At 35.7% G+C, this 23162-nt stretch overlaps 1 protein-coding gene across 1 annotated transcript in view; it reads right to left on the minus strand.

Annotated features, from left to right (window-relative positions):
- STRN (striatin) overlaps positions 1–23162 on the minus strand; it is a 102730-nt gene that overhangs the window by 37120 nt on the left and 42448 nt on the right. Inside the window, exons 3-6 of the mRNA XM_052648730.1 lie at positions 18268–18341; positions 10359–10437; positions 5994–6161; positions 3880–4015 (exon numbers count right to left, since the gene is read on the minus strand). Of these exons, the coding sequence (XP_052504690.1) occupies positions 3880–4015; positions 5994–6161; positions 10359–10437; positions 18268–18341 (457 nt within the window). The remainder of the gene's footprint in view (positions 1–3879; positions 4016–5993; positions 6162–10358; positions 10438–18267; positions 18342–23162) is intronic.

A 23162-nucleotide genomic window follows, 5' to 3' on the forward strand; every position in this document is an offset into this window, starting at 1 on the left:
ACAACATTGAGAAGGTATTCCATTGGAGGGAGTGGGGGAGGGAGAACTCTTCCCATTATTATTTCCACCACCCCAGGCTTCCATCAATTTCCTCTAATAACTGTCTATATATTCAATTTTTTCTTAAAATATTGATCTTTCAGAGATATACATAACTTAGATTTAATAACAAATCTAACAAGGACCATTATGTCTCATATTTATATATTTAGAAATATATCTGGAATCACAAGGTGAAAAAGTTAATCATGAGAAAAGAGAAGGAGATAGAAAGGAGGAAAATTATCCAGACTGTAATGCAAAGAACAATCAAACTTCAATATAGGACAAAGAGCCAGAAAGGAAAATGAACATATGTGTCTTTTCTAACAAAATGCACTATTAATAGCCTGAATACAACCTTCAGCTATTAAGAGCTTTGTGCTTCTGTTATTTTCTTAGTTGAATCTATTTAACTATTTTTAATTAAGGGAATAAAGTGACATTTAAAAAACCTGTTTGTTCTACTAAACATTTTAATAGGATACTTTTCAGCCATTCTCTCTCTATATATATAGCACTGCAATCAATCTTTTAAGTCCTGCTTACACATTGCTACATAGATTTTTTAAGTCTTTTGGCATAGAGTTATTAAACTGCAGCTGTGAAAATTAATGCATCGTAAAAATTAGCAAAACTAATACAAAACTATTATAAAGAAACCAATTATTTATTCAGAAAAATTTTTCTAAAAGAGAACTAGAAGAATCTTTGGGTCCAGCATTTAAATAGAATTAAATATGTTTACATTAGCTGTGCCTTCATGGCTTGGTCACACAATTGCCATAATCAGCACTAACTGGAAGTCAGGATATTTATGAAATTGATTATTTAAAAAGAAATCAGTTTACAGTGAGGAATTTCTATTAAGACCATACTTGATAGGAATAATAAACAGCTTATAGATTTTTTAATATTTAACACAATAACTAATAACAAAACTTAAAGCATTATGTTATTATTTAACCACTGAGCTACAAGTAAAGTACTTTGACAGAAAAATAATATCTCAGTGCAATCATCCCATAGAAATCACAACTCAGCATAAAATTTCCAAATGATTAGGACAGAGAAAAGTTATCATACAAGTTTTGGCATTTTATTTTACTACAGTCAGTTTAAACACATGTATTACTACTTGTTTGAATAATAAAAAGAGGGAGTAACTTCTTCAAGTTCAAATAACATCCATGGCAAGGCTGTATTAGCAAGCACAACACTACCAAATAGTGGCCCGGGGAAACATTAATCTGGAAATAGTAAGTTGAGAGTCTCTGATGGAAGCAGAGGACTTAAATAGAAAAGAGAAGTTACACTTAGAAAGAAAGCACTTTATAGTTAAACATATCATTTTCCAATGTAGTGTCTCATTTATTCCTCACAAAATTATCTGGGGATAAGATGGGTACTTGTTTTAAGCCCAATTTTACAAACTAAAAAACTAAGCCTGAAGGATTAAAAAGCACAGATAATTAGTGACAGAACTGAGCCTTTAGCTCCAGTCCTAGAGTCTAGGTCCAGTCTGCTTTATTTATCCTTCCTTCCTTTCCTCCTCCCTCTTCTTAAATAAACGTGAAGGAGGAAATGTGAACATTCTCCTAAAAGCAAAGCATGCCCTCGTCTCCTACTTTAAATAAAGCAGAAGGAGGAGGAGGAAGAAGAAAGAGAAGGAGGAGAGGGAAAGAGAGAGAAGAGAGGAGAGAGGTTAAAAGCGGGGAGAGAGACTGGCATGAAAACAGAAATATAGACCAATGGAAGAAGACAGAAAGCCCAGAAATAAACCCATGCACCTATGGGTACCTTATTTTTGACAAAGGAGGCAAGAATATACAATGGGATAAAGACAGCCTCTTCAATAAATGGTGCTGGGAAAACTGGACAGTTACATGTAAAAGAATGAAATTAGAACATTCCTAACACTGTACACAAAGATAGACTTGAAATGGATTAAAGACCTAAATGTGAGACCAGAAACTATAAAACTCTTAGAGGAAAACATAGGGAGAACACTCAATGACATAAATCAAAGCAAGATCCTGTATGACCCACCTCCTAGAGTAACGGAAATAAAAACAAAAGTAAACAAGTGGGACCTGATTAAACTTAAGAGCTTTCTCACAGCAAAGGAAACTATAAGCAAGGTGAAAAGACAACCCTCAGAATGGAAGAAAATAATAGCAAATGAAACAACTGACAAAGGATTAATTTCCAAAATATACAAGCAGCTTGTATAACTCAATGCCAGAAAAACAAATAACCCAATCAAAAAGTGGGAAAAAGATGTAAACAGACATTTCTCCAAAGAAGACATAGAGATGGCTAACAAACACATGAAAAGATGCTCAACATCGCTCATTATTAGAGAAATGCAAATCAAAACTACAATGAGATAACATCTCATTCCAGTCAGAATGGCCATCATCAAAAAGTCTACAAACAATAAATGCTGGAAAGGGTGTGGAGAAAAGGGAACACTCTTGCACTGTTGGTGGGAATGTAAATCAATACAGCCACTATGGAAAATGGTATGGAGATTCCTTAAAACACTAGAAATAAAACCACCATATGACCCCAGCAATCCCACTCCTAGGCATATACCCTGAGGAAACCAAAATTGAAAGAGACACATGTATCCCATTGTTAACTGCAGCACTACATACAACAGCTAGAACATGGAAGCAACCTAGATGTCCATCGACAGATGAATGGATAAAGAAGCTGTGGTACATATACACAATGGAATATCACTCATCCATAAAAAGGAACGCATTTAAGTCAGTTCTAATGAGGTGGATGAACCTAGAACCTATCATACAGAGTGAAGTGTGTCAGAAAGAGAAAGATGAATACCGTATTCTAATGCATATATATGGAATCTAAAAAAATGGTACTGAAGAATTTATTTACAGGTCAACAATGGAGAAACAGACAGAGAGACTAGACTCATGGACATGGGGAGAGGGGAGGAGAGGGTGAGATGTATGGAAAGAATAACATGGAAACTTACATTACCATATGTAAAACAGATAGCCAAAAGGAATTTGCTGTATGGCTCAGGAAACTCAAACAGGGGCTCTGTATCAACCTAGAGGGGTGGGATGGGGAAGGAGATTGGAGGGAGTTTCAAAAGGGAGGGGATATATGTATAACTATGGCTGATTCATGTTGAGGTTTGACAGAAAACAGCAAAATTCTGTAAAGCAATTATCCTTCAATAAAATAATTTTTTTTAAAAACGGGGGAGGAGAGATGTTAATAAGAAGGGGACAGAATAAAGAAGGGATGAAAAGGGAGAAGCAACAATTTATATGTACATCTTATTCCAGGACTCTACCATGGGAAAGTCAATAAACTTACAAAAATCTGAACAAAACCACAGAAGAACCATAAACATGTTTGGAGAAATCTAATGGGAGAGTTCTGAAAATGTGGAGTCCTTGCCTACCAAAGCAACCCTGACATGACCGTTTAGAGCTGCAAACAAAAACTGCACCGTTTAGAGCTGATGCCAGTCACCATCAGGCACCATAATGGGTCTGTCAGTTCTATTGTCTTATAGCACCAAGAACAATGCATTGTTATAACACACATTTACCATATTCACTCACCCTATAAAAATGTTGAAATCTTTAATGAATTAACAAAAAGCTAAAGAATGAAGGCCTTGAGGAGAAAACTGCTATACTAAAAATATTCTTAAAGTCAAAACAAAAACTTTCAGATTAAATTTCCCCAAATTTAAGGAAAAATAAAAGTTAAGGGTTTAAGTTGAAGGATATGGATTTTTAAAGTATGTATAACAGCCCCTAAAAATATTTATATCTGAGTTATTCAACTCACTGTTGAAGTATCAATGATGCTTTTCTCTCTTCCATCAATGTCATCATCTTCATCTTCATCACTGAAATCTGCAGCTGCACTTTCAAGGAATTTAAAATTATCCAGCACGGAGGCAGAATCTGTTAACTCGGATTTTCTGGTTTAAAACATATACATTTTGCTCAGTTAATTTTTTAAACTCAGCATAAGAATTAATCCATGATACACTGCACTGACTTCTGTTTATACTGAATTATAACCACCACCCCCCAATCACACTAGGATCTGCACTGATTCTTATCTATTACATTACCAGGGATTTTAACTGGAAAAGCAATATAGGAAGAAACTGGTTACTCTTTTAAAAGTGCTTTTCTATCATAACTACTACTAGAACTACTTAGATTAATGGCAATCTAATACAAAGAACTCCTCCTTCTGATTTAGTATTACTTTGATTCTTAAGCCAAACAATGCATTTCTTTTTGAAATATTTTTATTATCTCTGCCTCTGTTTTTCTCTATCGTTTTTTCTTTCTTCAACTCCTCCTGTTCCATAACTAAGAAAATAACTAGTAAATACAGAATTTTCTCTGATGCAATCTCATATTTCTAAACAGCTAAAAAGTTGAAAAAAGCAAATGTGTATATGAAGCTTACTAAAAACAGTATTTTAGTTAAACTAATATACTACTACAAAACGTTCCTATTGATGAATAAACCCTTAATCTTCGGAAATGATTAACTTTTCAAATATGTGAGATTTTAATTTAGCTCTCTCTAAAAAAATTCATCAATTTCCTAACGAGCAGAATAGAATGACTGCTCTCCAGTTCATTAGGAAATGTTTTAGATAACAAGACATTTTCCTGAAAAGCGTTTAGCCAGAACTATGAACAAAATTCTCAAAACAGATAAATCTTAAATTTCAAATCTGCTGAGAGCTATGTTCTTGTTCTTTTCTAACCTACTCTCCATCCCTACAGAAGTAAGATTCAGAATAATGCCTTTATCAGTTTCAAAAGACAGGTCAAGGCCAAAACACTAGAGTGGCCTTTCTTAAGCATCGTTATACTAATTTAAACTAATTTAATAGGTGAAAATATAACCAGGATTAATGCCCACACTATCTATGTCTACAAAGAGAAAGAATCTACATCTTACATTTATGAAAACAAGTTATGTAATCTTAACTATTAAAGAGCATATTTAAGAATGCTCCAATGACATTTGTTTACAAGACATATGTTTAAACCTTTACCTAAACCCCATAATTTTAGTTTATGCCCCAAATAACAGAAACTATGTTCTTACTAGAAAATGTACAGAGCTCAACTAAAACCATTCTTCCAGCCTAAACATGAGTTAAAATAAAGTACCATTTAAATTTCAAAGAATCTTTGACTTTTTAAGAATTATGCCAAATGTTTTTTCAATAAAGAAGAATCTCCTTATTAAACTGCTTGCCTTCATTTTAAGCAGAATTCAATATAATTGTACAGTATATGGGCTTCCCTGGTGTCTCAGACAGTAAAAAATCTGCCTGCAATGCAGAAGAGCCGGGTTTAATCCCTGGATTGAGAAGATCCTGATCCAAAAAGCAAAATGAAATGTTCCTGCTACTGAATTTTTCACTTATTCTATCAAGTAGAATATATATATATACTTGAAATAGATAATTTTCAAAATGAAGAGGAGTTACAGCATTATTAGATAAATGAAAATGGCTAAGAAAAGGTTTACATCAAAAGAATTAAGTATTTATATGATTTCTGGGTCACCAAGAATGCAAGTTCACTCTTACAGACTTGAAGTGAATTTCCAAATAAGATCTCTTATGAAGTTATAATAGTAAGAGGTGACTGAGCTTCAATGTATTAAAGTTTATATTGAATCCATAAATTTCAAGCAAATAAAAATACCTTAAATAAAAATATTCTTAAAAGTCATAAATGATAACTCTAATCCCTGTATCTTTTACCAAATAAAATTTTAACCTTTTTATTAAACTTTATCATTAAATTATTTTTGCAGCAGTACCTAGAAGTGCAAGTATCACACGTGTCACCCATAAGCCAAAAATATTAGTAAGAACTAAAACTACAGCCAAGCCACTTTCCAGACAAAATACTTACCCAATCATTGCTGTCTCTTTAACTTCGGCTTCTGTGCCATTTATAACTGAGTCCTGATTTTTGTCATCTTCCCTGTCAGTGACATCACTTGAAAAGCCCAACAAAGCTCGCACTCGTTTGGATTTCACATCTAGAATAGTATCTGTGTAACCCACCTCCTGTAGATACCTGCGTGTGAAGAGGATCTTTACAATTCAGACATACTGGAATCAGTACTCTACTACTGGATATCTAAATAAAAACATTTCTTTAAATTTACTGTCTGTATAAGACTGGACAGCACAGTACTATGCTAGTAAGACTCGCTAATAAATAATCTTCCAGCTGCAGATGGAGCTGTCTCTTGCAGTACCAGCCTCTATGGTCACTGAGAAAAACCAAAGAACTATACAATACACCATTCATTTATCTTAAGAAGAAGCTATTCCTTAATATATCTAATAGCACATTCTTTATTCTAGGCAGGGCTGGAGTAAGCTCACTCTCAGATGCTACTGAATTACTATTTTATAACAGTAATGAGAATAACCAGTAGTGTTTTTACACTTTTGATGTTACAGTATCACTGGATCAACTGAGACCTAAAGAGAATGTTTCTAGCATATATAGCTTCCTACATGACATACAAAACCACAGGATATTCCAAACAAGTCACTTCTACAGAAGGGAAGCTCTTATCCTGAGACAACTCTGCAATAAAAATAAACCACAGTTCAATTGTAGGATGTGGGATGAGTGGGTGTACAGAGGTGTGTGTGCTGCAGAAAGGAGCAGCACAGAAAAGAAAGAATAGGTTTTGTATGGAGAGTTAAACATGGGTTCAAAGCCCATTTCTTCCACTTTTTTCCTGTGTAGCATTAATTCTTCTCAACTTTAGCTTTCTCTTAAAAAAAAGAATGCAGTGCCTGGCATACAAAAGGTGCTCAGTATCCATTAACAACAAAAGATGACCAAAAACGATCAAAAGTAGCAGGGGTAGGAACATGAAAAAGGCAAATGTTAATAATAAAGTCATTAATAAATGTCAGAGACAATATCAGACATTAAATTATATGTAAATATCAAGTCTATGAAAGATAAAGATCAAAAAGATAAGCAGTCTAAGATCAGTTTAAGATCTGGTGTTAAGAGTTATTATTGCTCAAAGAGATATCTCACAAAAAGACATGTGACCAAAATGGAGTAAGTTATCCTATCAAGTCAGGGTATTCATTTTCAATCCTATCCAGTATCTATAGAAAGGCTTTGATTAAAATTAGTAATCAGTTGATTCTTACAAACAAATACAAAAGAATTATGCTTTCTATTTTTAACAAGTAATATTTGATATATAACTCACTTTAGGAACAAAATCACATCACAAATACTGTTTCAAAAACTCTCATTCCATAAATAAACTGGTTTTACTAAATAGCTACTTCCTTATTCATTAATGTTTCAGTTCAGTTCAGTTGCTCAGTCGTGTCCGACTCTTTGCAACCCCATGAATCGCAGCACGCCAGGCTTCCCTGTGCATCACCAACTCCTAGAGTTCACTAAAACACGTCCATCAAGTTGGTGATGCCATCCAGCCATCTCATCCTCTGTCGTCCCCTTCTCCTCCTGCCCCCAATCCCTCCCAGCATCACAGTCTTTTCCAGTGAGTCAACTCTTCACATGAGGTGGCCAAAGTACTGGAGTTTCAGCTTTAGCATCATTCCTTCCAAAGAACACCCAAGACTGATCTCCTTCAGAATGGACTCGTTGGATCTCCCTGCAGTCCAAGGGACTCTCAAGAGTCTTCTCCAACACACAGTTCAAAAGCATCAATTCTTCGGCACTCAGCTTTCTTCACAGTCCAACTCTCACATCCATACATGACTACTGGAAAAACCATAGCCTTGACTAGACAGACCTTTGTTGGCAAAGTAATGTCTCTGCTTTTTAATATGCTATCTAGGTTGCTCATAACTTTCCTTCCAAGGAGTAAGCGTCTTTTAATTTCATAGCTGCAGTCACTATCTGCAGTGATTCTGGAGCCCAAAAAAATAAGTTTGACACTGTTTCCACTGTTCGCCCATCTATTTCCCATGAAGTGATGGGACTGGATGCCATGATCTTCGTTTTCTGAATGTTGAGCTTTAAGCCAACTTTTTCACTCTTCGCTTTTACTTTCATCAAGAGGCTTTGAGTTCCTCTTCACTTTCTGCCATAAGGGTGGTGTCATCTGCATATCTGAGGTTATTGATATTTCTCCCGGCAATCTTGATTCCAGCTTGTGCTTCTTCCAGCCCAGCATTTCTCATGATGTACTCTGCATTTAAGTTAAATAAGCAGGATGACAATATACAGCCTTGATGAACTCCTTTTCCTATTTGGAACCAGTGTTGTTCCATGTCCAGTTCTAACTGTTGCTTCCTGACCTGCATATAGGTTTCTCAAGAGGCAGGTCAGGTGGTCTGGTATTCCCATCTCTTTCAGAATTTTCCACTAATATTTAGGTTGGTGCAAAAGTAATTGTGGTTTTGCATTGTTGAACTTTGCCATCTGATACAGGAATACATTCTTAAGTAAATGTGGCTATGTTATACATCGTTTTAATGTGCATTTCACACTTTATGTTTTTTTGCTTTAATGACTTGGTACTTGCTGCTTATTTTATATGTATTTTAGACTATGGAAATGATGTTAGACAAAAAGCAAATTCAACCGATTTTTTTAAGTTCAAAATGGGTTGTAAAGCAGCAGAGACAAATCACAACATCAACAATGCATTTGGCCCAGGAAACTGCTAACAAATGTACAGTGCAATGGTGGTTCAAGAAGTTTTGCAAAGGAGAGGAGAGCTTTGAAGATAAGGAGCATAGTGGCCGGCCATCAGAAGTTAACAACAACCAACTGAGACCAACCATCAAAGCTGATCCTCTTAGAACGACAGGAGAAGTTGCCAAAGAACTCAGCATCAACCATTCTATGGTCATTCGGCATTTGAAGCAAATTGGAAAGGTGAAAAAGCTTGATAAATGGGTGCCTCAGAACAAAAAAGAAAAAAAAAATTGTCATTTTGAAGTGTCATCATCTCTTATTCTATGAAACAACAACAAACCACTGCTTGATCGGATTGTGATATGCAAGGAAAAGTGGATTTTATAGGACAACTGGCCTCTCGCCAACCAACTACCACTTCTTCAAGCAACTCAACAACTTTTTGTAGGGGAAATGCTTCCTCAACCAGCGAGAGACAGAAAATGTTTTCCAAGAGTTCATCAAATCTCGAGGCATGGATTTTTATGCTACAAGAATAAACAATCTTGTTTTTCATTGGTAAAAATGTGTTGATTTTAATGGTTCCTATTTTTATTAATAAAGATACGTTTGAGTCTAGTTATAATGATTTAAAATTCATGATCTGAGACCACAATTAGGCCTGCATGAACCTAATAAAATGTCACCTCTGAGAGGCAGGTGAGTCTTCTAAAAATACTTCTTGGATTGCTATCATAACCATTGTCATTAAAAACAAAAGAAGAAGAACAAAATAAGCACTTTAAGAACACTTATTTATTTATAAAAGGAAAATGCACAAACCACTATTAAGACCAAAGTGAAAGCCTACTTATTAAATACTAATGAAGTCTCATTTTCTTCTAACTTTGAGGAGATAAAAAAATAGAGGTAAGGAGAAACTTTAATATCCTCTCACCATTATCAAAAGAAATGACTGGCATGCAATCCACTTTGGAAACAACAGGTTTAGACTATTCACAAGCAAACCCAAAAGAATAAACCAGGTAGCAAATCTCATTTTACTGAGACACAAATCAAAATATCAATTTCAAATATAACATTCAAGGGTTAGGCACTGAGCTGATGAGCAGGTCTAGCCCCACTGCTTGACATCTGAATTTCAACCCAGCTTTGGTCCCTCTTTATACTCTCAAATTCACATTTTATAGGAGAGACTATATATTAGCATAATATATACAAATTTGGGAAATCCAGTAAGTTCTTCCATCTACTTAAAATAAAGTTTAAAAACATAACAGAAAGATATCATGAGTAGACTCATATTAAAGCATATGTATATTCATGTATAAAAAGTGGAAAGAAAATAGTAACTTTAAGGGTACAGAATTCTTCAGACTATACATTTAAGCATATAATAAATTAGAAGCTCTTAACTGTACTTTTTGATAAAGCTAATCTATGGATAGATAAAGCTAATCTATGGATTATTTGCTATGGAAAGCAAATCTATTCTTGATAATCCTAGTTAACAATTATTAAAAATAAATTCCTCCATAGGGGAAAACGTGTTTGAATATGAAAAAGGAATAGTAATTCAATGAAGTTTTTTCATAGCAGATACTTTCACGAGATACTTACTGTCTGAGTAGTTGCCGACCTTGCTTCCACATTAACTGGCTGTTTTGTTGTGGCTGTACCTCTGTTTCATTACCTTCATCTGGAAAACATTAAAACATAAAAAAACTGATGTAATATACATTAGAGGACATCTTAATTCATTAGAAATATCCAATAAAAATTTATAAGATTAAGAACACTGCACTGTAAAGTATGTTTTGAGTGCATGCTGTGCTCAGTCATCCCAACTCTTTCCAATCCCATGAACCGTAGCCTGCCAGACTTCTCTGTCCATGCAATTTTCCAGGTACGTTTTAGGACAATTTAAGTTTTAAGTTTAATTTCTATGTGCATGTGTGCTAAGTTGCTTCAGTCATGTCTGACTCTACACCGCAGACTGCCAGGCTCCTCTGTCCATGAGATTCTCCAGGCAAGAATACTGGAGTGAATTGCCATGCCCTCCTCCAGGGATCTTCCCAACCCAGGGATTGAACCTGTGTCTCTTATGCCTCCTGCACTGGGAGGTGGGGTGTTTTTGTTTGTTTGTTTTTGTTTTTTACCACTGGTGCCACCTGGGAAACCCCTTAATTTCTATAAGGAAACTCTAAAATAAATTCACTATTGCTACTAGATTTCCCTGAGAGTTTCAGAACTAAAAATAAAGACCTTTTCCCCAATTTTTAGGTAACCTGAGGATTTTCCTCTAGGACAAATGAAGTCACACAAGAATTACATAAAAGTATTATGAAGCACCACATCAGAATGACAACTAAATGCCCTGGAATGACTGTTTAGAAGGAAGGGGGAAAAAAGCTTGTCTGGTGAAGAACAGATAGATAAAAAATATTCCCAAACCAAACCTATTTCCTTCACTAGTTATTAAATGAAAACCTCAAGCATTCTTTTCTTAAGACATTCTTTAGATGGAAACTTCCTAGGTCCCATAGAGCTTAAAATTCATCATATGGTAGAAGCCAAATCTTTCAAGTAGAAGACAAAATAAAAAGAGCCTTCTCCTTGATAAGTCTGGACTAAAGAATTTCCAAACTACAGGATAGCTCAACTTTAAAAACATAAAAAAAAGCTCACACTCTCCATTAGCCCGTGATCAAACTGTAAGAAACTGTGGTCTTCATAAGATTTTTATTCAAGTGGAGCTATGACAGAGATTGGGAAATTTTCTTTTATGATATTTGATATAAAACATTTAATGTGTTCCAGATGCTGTGCTAAAAACATATACACTATTCTTTTAATCTTTACAACCTCCAAAGACAGGTATTATTACCATCCCCATTTTAAAGATGAGAGAGATGTTTTGCAGATTAATTGTAAGGTTTCTAAGTTAGAAATACAGCTGTGAGTGTTGAAATCATGACTGTGTGACTCCAGAGCTCACATGTTTTTCTCCACATGCTATCATTACAATGGTAAGAAATCAGAGAAACATATAAATTAAAATAAGAATTAGATCTTGCATTTTCATTATTCTCTTAAAATAACCAGACCAAGTTCTGTGACATACGAGAGAGAGAGCAGAAAGGCGAGGGGAGAGGGGGTGTTGGGTGGAGATTAACTCACAAAGGAAGATTACTTTGGGATGACTTCAAAGAGCATTTACTTGAAAAAGAAAAAAGGAAAGAAAAACAATGTCTAAATAGTAAGGAAAAATAATACATCGTTTGCACTGACCCACACATTCAGAAACTGTGTATATAACATAATATGTTGTTCCACTTCTTAGGTCAAGTGAGTAGCCTGTACTTGCCAAGTAAGAATATCTATACTGGCATTTCAAAAGACCAAAAATTTCAGATGCGAAAGAACTTTGGAGATCATCTAATTTCCCATCAAAATATGCCTAAATCCTTTCTATACCATCTTCAGATACACTCAACTGCCTTTGTCTACTTTGGTAGCTGGAAAGGTGAATTTTACTGTAAATAAATTATACCTTAATAAAGCCAAATCAAATAAGAATGCATCCTTACCCTCTTTTAAAAACTGCATTCTTGTATTGCAATAAAATCTGATCTGAGTGGTCATTTTATAATATATTAAAATATCAAACCACTATGTTGTATACCTGAAACTAATATACTTTAAAGAAAAAAAGAAAGGACTATCTTGTTAACCCAGCTCTATGACAAAAACAGCAAGGTTATGAACTGCTCCTTATTATATCATTCCACACTGGATCATGACTAGGCTCCAGATGACTACAAGGGAATAAGTGAAACCTTATATATATAATCACCAGTATATAATATAACCAGTCACAACACTCAGTAGGAATGAAGAGTGTCAAAGACCTACAGAGCTTGAACAGTCCTTATCTCCTTGGCAATGGATTTGAGGAAACTGCTTACCTTAGTTCTTTTATTAGATTAATGTATGAATTAATGATCTAAGACCATGTCTGTGATCAAGACCTTAACCAAACAAACATAAGACAGGCTCTTTATTCAACAGTACCAAATCTATTTTCCACTGACGCAGAGAAATAATCAATGGTATAGCTGTCCATAGAGCAATAAGTTTCAATATAAAGACAGAAATATTGATTTTCAATAAATTTCTCAGAAGTGAATTTTCCTTTCTCTGTTTTAAAAAAAAACCTGACTGGGTCACATGTGGACTTGATTTTCCTGACACTTCCTTATCAAGGCTAAACATTTAGTTCTCTCAATGGTTAGTGAAGTACTCATCAACTATCAGATTCATTCTTACCTTATCAAGTTCAAAAAGTGACATTATATAAAAGTGAGGATTTTAAAGTGGGTAGGAATTCAATTTCTGGGTAATATTAAAAGTATCTGACTGACATTTCCAGTCAAGTTGGAGTAACAAGGACCCAAGTTACCCTCCTGCCTGAAGCAACTATAAAACAAAATAGAGCATACAGTGGTAAAGACACTGAACATCAGACAACAAAGGATAGCAATCCTGAGAAAAAGGAAGCAAACAGGTCAGCCCTATGATTGTTCCAGTTTATTGCCCTGACAGTTTTCTGATCGTAGCATAAGGGGGAGGAACCGAAAGAAAAATGAAGATATAATGGCTGAGAAGTTCCAAATCTCATGAAAACTATAAACCCATAGATCCAAGAAACCCAACAAATTCCAAGCACAAGAAACACTGGGGAGAGGAGAGAAGGTAACTATACCAAGGCACATCATGATAAAATCGCTTAAAACCAAGGAGAAAGAGACAAATCTTAAAAGCAGACAGAAAAAAAGGTCACATATACATAGGAGAGGGGGGCGGCAGAGAATGGATGGTTGGACGGCATCACCAACTCAACGGACATGGGTTTGAGCAAATTCTGGGTGACAGTGAAGGACAGGGAAGCCTGGCGTGCTGCAGTCCCTGGGGTCACAAAGAGTCAGACACAACTGAGGGACTGAACAACAATAAATACACAGAGAAATGTATGGATGACAGAAGATACCACATCAGAAACGATAAAAGCAACAACATAAAGACTTTCAGACGCACAAAAGCTGAAAGAAGGCATTATCAGCAGCACATGTGTCAAAAGTCCTCAAGACAGAAGGAAAACTGTACCGGAAGATATGGATGCACACGAAGGAAAGATGAGCACTGGATATCTAGGTTTTTTACGTTATTTAAATCTCTTTGAAAGAGAATTGCTGAAACAAAAATAATAATGTAGGGTCAACCTGGGTCAACCCAGGGATTGAACCCATATCTCCTGCATTGGCAAGTGGATTCTTTACACTGAGCCACCTGGGAAGCCAGTGAAAGGTCTGAACATCTCAGTTAGAAGGCAGAATTTGTTACTTTGGATAAAGACATTCTATTTTAAACAAGTGTCTGGCTTTTAATATTAAGCAGAAGAAACTGACATATGAAAAATAAACAGATTTTAACATAACGTAAGTTATGAAATAGAAACGTTAAGGGTTTGCAAGTGGAACAAAATAGAAAAAAGAGGAAACTAATTTTTTGTGAAGAATATTTCAGAAAACATCTGGATTATCAATTTTAGGAAAATACAATAAATGGATAAAATGATGAAGAAGGAAAAATCCCTGCTTCTTTTCTTTAATTTGGATACTCCACCTTCTATACCTTCTCCTAGTCACTGTTCTTATCACTTAATTTACAAACCCCTTGGTAATGCTTTAAGTCAGGTGCATTCCTCTGCAACTAAACTTTTACATCATCTTGACTGAAGTTAATATTCATGTGGGTGGTTCACTCCAGCTTCTGCACAACCACCACCCTCTCTTAGCTGTCATGCCTTAGACCTTGTCATTATGAAGAACTGTCACTGATGCAAACTCACTTTCTGAGCATATCCTTCAGGCTAAATACTTCCAATTCACTAGGCACTTGACTTGAGGTGGGACCTTAGATCAGGGGTCAGCAAACATTAGCCTGCAGATCAAACCCAGCCTGTTTGGGCTTCCCTGGTGGCTCAGACGGTAAAGCGTCTGTCTGCAGTGTGGGAGACCAGGGTTTGATCCCTGGGTTGGGAAGATCCCCTGGAGAAGGAAACGGCAACCCACTCCAATACTCTTGCCTGGAAAATCCCATGGACAGAGGAGCATGGTAAGTTACAGTCCATGGGGTCCCGAAGAGTTGGACACGACTGAGCTACTTCACTTTCACTTTTCAAACCCAGCCTGCCACACTTATTCATTTATGTGTTGTGGCTGCCTTCAAGTTACAACAGCCGCGTTGAGTAGTTGCAACAGGGAACAAATGGCCTACATATTACTATCTGGTCCTTTACAAAAGAGTTTGCTGATCTGCCCTAGATTGTAGCCTATCCACTTGCTTTGATCCATTAGCTTCCTTCTGTCTTCACTTTCTTTCCTCGCCAGTCTTAGCTCAGGGTCTATCAATTCAATCATTCGTTTGATAATGTCTCCAATTTTCTTGTCCCTTTATCCCTCCCTGAATCCAGCTGTTCACTATTTTCATTCTTATATTATCTTTTACCTAGGCTGCCAATTGTGCAGAGCAGCACTTCTATATAAACTCTGATGATACAACTCAATCGAATCCTTAGCTTTTCTCAATCCTACTATTTCTTAATAAGCTTGTCCTGTTGATTATTATTTTAAACCTTCTCCACTTTTCTTAAACCTCTGATGCATTTTTAGCAGGTAATCCTGTCTCATACATACAGCTATTATGTTAAATACCCACCACTAGACCAAAACCCAAACCTATGGACCCATCACCTGACTTCCTACATTCTCTCTTGGTAACAATAAAAGACATGCATGCTTCTCCTGCTATTCTCCAGCTATGATCAGAATTTCTATTATTTCTTCAGATACTTTCACATTTTAAGTATCACTATTCTCTCTCCCTTTTATTAGTTCCTCCTCTAAGCAACATATCACTCTCTCTCTCTCTCTCTCTCTCTCTCTCTCACACACACACACACACACACACACAGACACATAGATACAAACAAACACACACTCTGTCTCTTCATTGACCCCACTGGTCCCTTCGGCCATTTCTACTTATACCTCGCCTTCACCTCCACAACCTCAGCTTCCTAAAAGTTTAACACACTTAGTCTTTACTTTCCATATATGGTCTCCATTTCTGCTCTCAACTCTCTCCCAAGGCTGTTCACAATAAAGTTTCCAGTGATCTGTGTGTCACTAAATCCCAGAGACACTCTTCGGACCCCAAGGCATTAATCTGTAATACTGAAGGATCCCTCCTTCCGGAAATCCTCTCTTCTCTTGATTTCCGCTCTCCTGATTTTCCACATCCTAGTAAAATAATCCTCATCAGTTTCCTTTCCAAGTTTCTACTGTTCTACCAGTTTTCTAAATGCCACCATTCCTCAAGGCTCCATTTAGGTCCTCTTCTTACTCTGCATAAGATCCCTTCCATCCCACTGGTGTTGAGTGTCATCAGTACTGCTTATGCTCTGAAATCTACATATTAAACCCCTATATTTGGCTGGAGCTCCAGACTCACCTGCCCAACTGTATACCAGCTATTTTCATTTGATGGCCTAACAAATAAATCCAAAGGTGTACCCAGCATCTTCCAAACACAGTTTTGGTCTAGGTTTTTATACTAGAAGTGTGGGAGTCATCTTTGCATCTCCCTTTTTTAAAAAAACCCTCCATCTAAACAAGAACTAATATCCTGCAGATTTTACTTCCTAAGTATTTCCTGAACACACCCACTTCTCTTCAACTCCATTGTTGGTACGTTTGTCAAGGTAAACTTCCTCATTCGCCCAGGAGGTTGTAAAGTCCTCTAACCCATCTCCCCATCTCCATTTTTCTCCTCTCTACCCCATCTTTCCAGTAGTCATGTATGGATGTGAGAGTTGGACCATAAAGAAGGCTGAGCACTGAAGAATTGATGCCTTTGAACTGTTACTGGAGAAGACTCTTGAGAGTCCCTTAGACTGCAAGGAGATCCAACCAGTCCATCCTAAAGGAAATCAGTCCTGAATATTCACTGAAAGGACTGATGCTGAAGCTGAAACTCCAATACTTTGGCCACCTGATGCGAAGAACTGACTCACTGGAAAAGACCCTGATGCTGGGAAAGATTGAAGGCGGGAGAAGGGGACAACAGAGGATGAGATGGTTGGATGGCATCACCAACTCAATGGACATGAGTTTGAGTAAACTCTGGGAGTTGGTGATGGATAAGGAAGCCTGGGTCCATGGGATCGCAAAGAGTCGGACACGACTGAGCGGCTGAACTGAACGGAACCCATCTTTCCTTACTGCTGACAGCATGATCTGAGAGAAAATCTGATCACCCAAAAACAACAAAAAATGTCAGTGATCAATTGGTATTGCTCTAAATCTCAAGGATTCAATATTCAGCTGTGGGAACTTGTTAATAACATTACTACATTAAAGTGAACTACAAAATTGGCAGTGTATTAGGAATTATTCTGTTCTTTCAGACACTGTCAAACATAGAAATGGTGTGGTCAAATGGGGAGAATTTGAGTTTTGGTGTCAGAAGATTATATTCCCATTCAGATCTATATTCCCATTAATAGCCGTGTAACCCCTGGGGAAATTTCTCTACTTCTCTGAGTTTAAATTTCATACAAGTAAAATTAAAATAATATTACTTTTATTGAATAATTGCATTAAGTATTAAAGTTATTGTATAAAAAGCCCAGCATGTGATAGTTATATCAGACGTTTGATCCAGGAATTTAAGCTGACATCATGTCAAAAACATACTCATCTGAAACGTGGTGATGGCTTTTCAACAATTTTTCTAACTTTTCCCTAACACCTACTAATATATTAGTCAATTATATTCCTTAATATCTTTACAAGTACTACTGTTGTGTTGTTCGATGGGGTGATGAGGAAGACAGGAGAAAGAAAAAGGAAGAAATAACACAAAAAGATAATAAATGCTTCAGCTGTTAAAAACACTGTCCTGGTTACAGAACGTCCTGTGGATAAAAAAGTCCAAAACAATTTTGCACCTGAAACTGAGGGATTAGACTTAAAGGATGAGTAATTCTCTTGTACTGAAAGAAAAAATCTCTTACCTCCACGGCTTATACTCTTTCTCTCAGAATTTCAAGGGCATGATGTACTTTGTATTACACATCTCAAAGTTCCCATTAAAATTGTGGGGACCCAGCAAGACACAGTTATGTTGGTGCATGTTACCCCATGAATTCTGATCCTTCCAGTAAGTGCAGAACATAAGCAGAAAATGGGGGACTGCAAGAAAGGGGATGAGGGGAAAGGAAGGAAGGTGGTGGAAAATGATCTAAGTGACACTAAGAGATTAGTGCCCAAAGATAAGCAGGTCAGAAAAAATAACTAATATGCAAATAATTAGAAATTAACTTGCAGTTATAAATACTGTTGCTACAAAATACTGGATATTAATTTCTTTTTAATTACTTAAACTTCCTTTAAAATTAGCTTACCAGAATCATAGCTTGGAGGCTTCATATCTCCCTGATTCAATTCTGTCCCATATTTCAACTTGTGGTATTTGGCTCTAACAAAGAAATAAGAAAATACAAACCATCTTAAAACACAGTTAAATGAACCTTAAGATATGTAACAGGAGTAGTCATCAGTATGCAGCAGTCCTGACTAACTTTTAACTGTTCAAAGCCTTCCACAGTATCAAAGTCTTAATATAAAAGTGCTTCCCATTATCATTTTGCTGTTATACCATCAAGCTCCCTCTGTTAGAACAAAAAAGTAATAACACTGAGAATGATAGATCTTGTTTCTATAATTATGAATGAACCATGTAACATTCTAGTTTCTGCAGTATTCAGATTTTTCTTGAGGACCGCCAGAGTACAATTCTATCAAAAGCAATAGATAAGTCTGGATTGTGGAATAAACTTGAAAAAGACTAATCTTTCTCAAAATTGAGCTTTTGTTTCTTTAAGAAAAAAAGGTCACCCATAATAAGCTGCATTGTCAGGCAATTATGCTTTGCCAAGTACGCATTAGAGTGAATGATCCAAAAGAGGGAAGAGGAATCAGCTCGAATTATCAGTGTTGAATAAGACATTCTAGAAGAAATAAACATACTTTTTAACAGTAAAGGTATCTTTTGCCTTTTTCAGATGAAGTCAGGAAGAACTGTGAACAGGAATGTTTTCTTTTAAAAGTTAACTAGATGTTATCATCTCTGATTCATCTGATTTAACCATCTCAGATTGAACCATCTAAGATGAGAAAAATAATCCAAGTAAGGTACAAAATTAAAAGGTAAACTAAAAATGAACCATATTTAAGGTTGTATATTTTTACTTGCTTGCTTCCCCCAAATATTGAGGCTATTATAATATTCAATATAATAAGACTGGGATAAAAGCAACAATAATAATAATTTGAAAAACCAAATAATAAGGAAGGAATAAGGGCTTCCCATGTGTTGCCAATAGTAAAGAACATGACTGCCAGTGCAGGAGACATAACAGACTTGGGTTTGATCCCTGGGTCAAGAAGATCCCCTGAAGGAGGGCATGACAACCCACTTCTAGTATCCTTGCCTGGAGAGTCCTATGGACAGAGGAGACTGGTGGGCTACAGTCCATAAGGTCACAGACAGTTGGAAGAGACTTAAAACACACAATGGAACAGAGTTAGCATGCACTCATGCACGTAAGGGCAACTAAAGAGCCAAATTTGTAAGTTATTTTTTTCTTTATAAAAGACTAACTGAGCATTTACTTTAAAATTTTTATATTTCAAGAAAAAGATAAATAAAATTAAAATCATTTGCTCAAATGTGTAAAATATTGGAATTCTTCACCCTATTTTGAATTAATTATTTTTCAGTCATAGCAGAAAAAAAACTAAAATTTTATACAGAGGGGAATGTTAAGAAAATCTCTGAAAATTACAGATAACTGATGTTCTATTTCTTAAGGCAGGTGGTGGGTAATTAGTATATTTTATATTAATCTTTATATATTTTGCATACATATGAAAAGTTTTTTGATAATATACACCCACTAAAAAGAAAAAAGAACATCTTTGTGTTCAAGTATGGGATGGAGCTTTAGACTTAAGTTAAAAAAAAAAAGGCACAAAATACTGTGTGTGTCTATGTGCGTGCGTACATTTCTGTGTGTTTTATATGTGCGTGTTATGGTTTTTAAATGTAATGGTCAATCTTCAGATTTTTCAGAAATGTACTTCATCTACCATAAGATGAAGTAACAATAGCTCCTATAAGTCAACATAGCAATTAAAAGTAACTGGCCTGAAGACAGAATAAAAGCAGTAATGAAGTTTTATGGAGTTAACTTACATATTTTTGTTTTATATATGTATATACTTATATACACATAGATATATGAAAAAAAATTTCAAACCCCAAATGCTGCACTATAGTGCATCCTAGTGGTCTTGGGAAAAACTACAACAGAGCTTAAAGAAAAGGGAACAGAAAACATTCTATACAATGTATGTAACAAAACACTATGAATAACATTTCAAAAAAAATTAGATAAAGACAAAATAAAGAACTGCTGTGTTTGCTACAAGCCGTGTTCCCATTAATCAGGGTCTCCTTACTGAACTGTTAAATTCACTGAAAAACAATTTACTCACAGAACTTAACTTAGTAACATTTCTTTTGAAGTCAATATGCTAAAATACCTTTCCACTTATATTATTTCCCATTGTTTTCACCCTTCATCTCACTGTTAACAATTTTCTTGTTCTCTAATCTTTTTCTATCTATATCTGACTCCACGTTAAACAGTAAACCTCATGCCTATGAACTCTACATTTGATACACAGCTACACCTCCCAACTGCCTTTACTGGATAAAACTGCATGAAAATCATATAATTATAATATATTAAAGATATTAATGACATCCCATTACGGTTTTGTTTCAAAGTCAATTATTACATATGATATGCTTGGAATATAACACAGCATTCCAACCACACTTTAACGTTGACACTTAAAAATAATTTGATTAAATCCAACAAACTGTTATTAAATTATTATGACAGATACTGCACTTACTGGCTGCTGGGAATAATGTGCAGCTTATAGTTGCTTAAGGGAAGAGGTAAGGAGATGAAGAAGAGACAGAAATGTAAATAAATAACACTGTGGATAAGAACTATTAGTTATATCAAATGTTACACAAATTCAGATAAGGGATTATCTAATTCTGTCAAAGGTCCTGACAGTAGTCAAGGACAGCTACCAAAAAGAAACCTCAAAACCTGCAATCAGTTTTACAATCAGACAAATGGATTGATGAAGAATCTATTTTGGTCAGAAGAAACATCTTAAGAATAGGGGGTGGGGGTGTGGAAAACCACAGTGTGTGTGTGTGTGTGTGTGTGTGTGTGTGTGTGTACAGGACTAGAAAGAGGCCTGGATGTAAAAGGTTTTACTAAGAATTCTGAAATTACCTAGATATTTTTAAGCAAGGATATAACATTTGTGATTTAGAAAATGAATCCCATGGATGTGGAAAATAAAGATTAGAATGAGAAAATGTATTAGAAGCAAGGATGATAGCTGAGTATTTACACTGGAGCAGACACAAGAGATGCAAATGGAAGAAATGTTTCAGAATTATATTTTATATAGTGCTTGAGATTCTTCAGTATAGAACTTTCTGAAAAACCCTGAGGTTATACCTTATGTGTTCTTGGAAAATTATATGTAATTTTTTCATTTTGTAAATTTTATCACCCTTTAAGGAATGCTCTGTTAAACCCACACTAGGTGAGTAATCCTTCTGTAATGTTCAAGATTCAGTTTTACTTAACTGTGGACCTTTTTAAGTGGGACTAGTTAGAAAATCTATAACCAGCAACTCAAAACCACGGTCCTTAGTTGGGTTTTTACAGGTTAAATGACAAGATGCCTAGAATTTGCTCTAAAATAGATTGAGATAAGGCAAGACCGACAAAAATGTTAACTGTTGAGGCTTGGAGGTGTATATAAAAGATATTAGTCTCTGTATGTCTGTGTTTCAAATTTTCTGCAGTTAAAAAAAAAAAAAACTGGCTTAAGGCATTAGAAAAAATAATTTCAAAATGAAAAGAACTGAAATGCTTTATAGCTCCAATTTTTTAAAAAAATTACTAGGTAGTATAAAAATAATTTCACAGTGAAGAGAACTTAAATGTTTAAGAGCACTAATTCACAAAGAATTTTTTTAATTCCTTAATTTATTACACACTTCAGTGGTGCCATACATTAGGAGATTATTCCTGATGTAATGGCATGAAGTTCCATGAACTTCAAAAGATATGAAATCAGGGATACTTTTCCAGGAGAATCCCTTTAAAGTGAAAAACAAGGAACAATCTTCCCTAGACTCAGCCACCAGCTGTTTATCTTCTCTGTTCTCCAGAGTCAAACCACTTGAAAAAATAAACAGCTCTGTCTGTCTCCACACTATCCATCCTTCTCACCTCTCAATCCCCTGTGATCTGGTTTATGTTCCTGCTACCTCACTAAAGCTGTTCTGGCAAGGACACCAACAAGCACCTAACGGGCAAGTCCAGAACTATTTTCAGTATACAACTTGTGATTTGCTTGGCATCTGCAATTGCCAAACTCCCACCTTCTCTAGCTTGCTTCCCATTCACTGCTTTCTCCTTCCTTCCCCACTGCTCTTTGGTTAGTGCTTCTTTCTCTGTCTTTTCCTCAAACCACTCCTGCAACCGGCTCCTGCTACTTCCTGTTCCATGCTAGCTCTGTTCGTTTCAAAGTTCTTATAATTTTACCCACAATATTGATGATTCCCAAGTACACATCTCTATTCATGAATCCTCTTCTATATCTGCTTTACTGCCCTCTTTATTTCTAACTCACTTTATAATTTTCAAACTTCTCTCTCAAGCCAGAAACCTAGAAATCATTCTTGAATTATCTTTCTTCTTCATCCCCAATACCAAGTCACCTCCAAATTTTATGGATTTTTTCTAGTTAAAATGTTTCACAGGGAATTCCTTGGTGATTCAGTGGTTAGGCTTTGGGCTTTTACTGCCAGGGGCCCAGGTTCGACCCCTGATCAGGGAACTAAGATTCTGCAAACCACACAGTGCAGCCAAAAAATACAACATTAGAAGTAAAAAATAAAATGTTTCATAGTTGATGACTCCTCTATTCCAGCAGTTAATATACCATTTCTCATCCTAAACTATTACAATTTTCTGGCCTCTATTAACAGATCTTTTCAGTTCATCCCCCAAACTAAGGTCAGCGTGATTTTCTAAAATCTTTTTAACACTATTCTATGCTTAAACCTTTCAACTGTACAACAAATAAATGCAATATATATTCCTAGACTAGACCCTGGAGAAGGCAATGA

This window comes from Budorcas taxicolor, chromosome 11, assembly GCF_023091745.1.
Source record: "Budorcas taxicolor isolate Tak-1 chromosome 11, Takin1.1, whole genome shotgun sequence".
NCBI lineage: Eukaryota > Metazoa > Chordata > Mammalia > Artiodactyla > Bovidae > Budorcas > Budorcas taxicolor.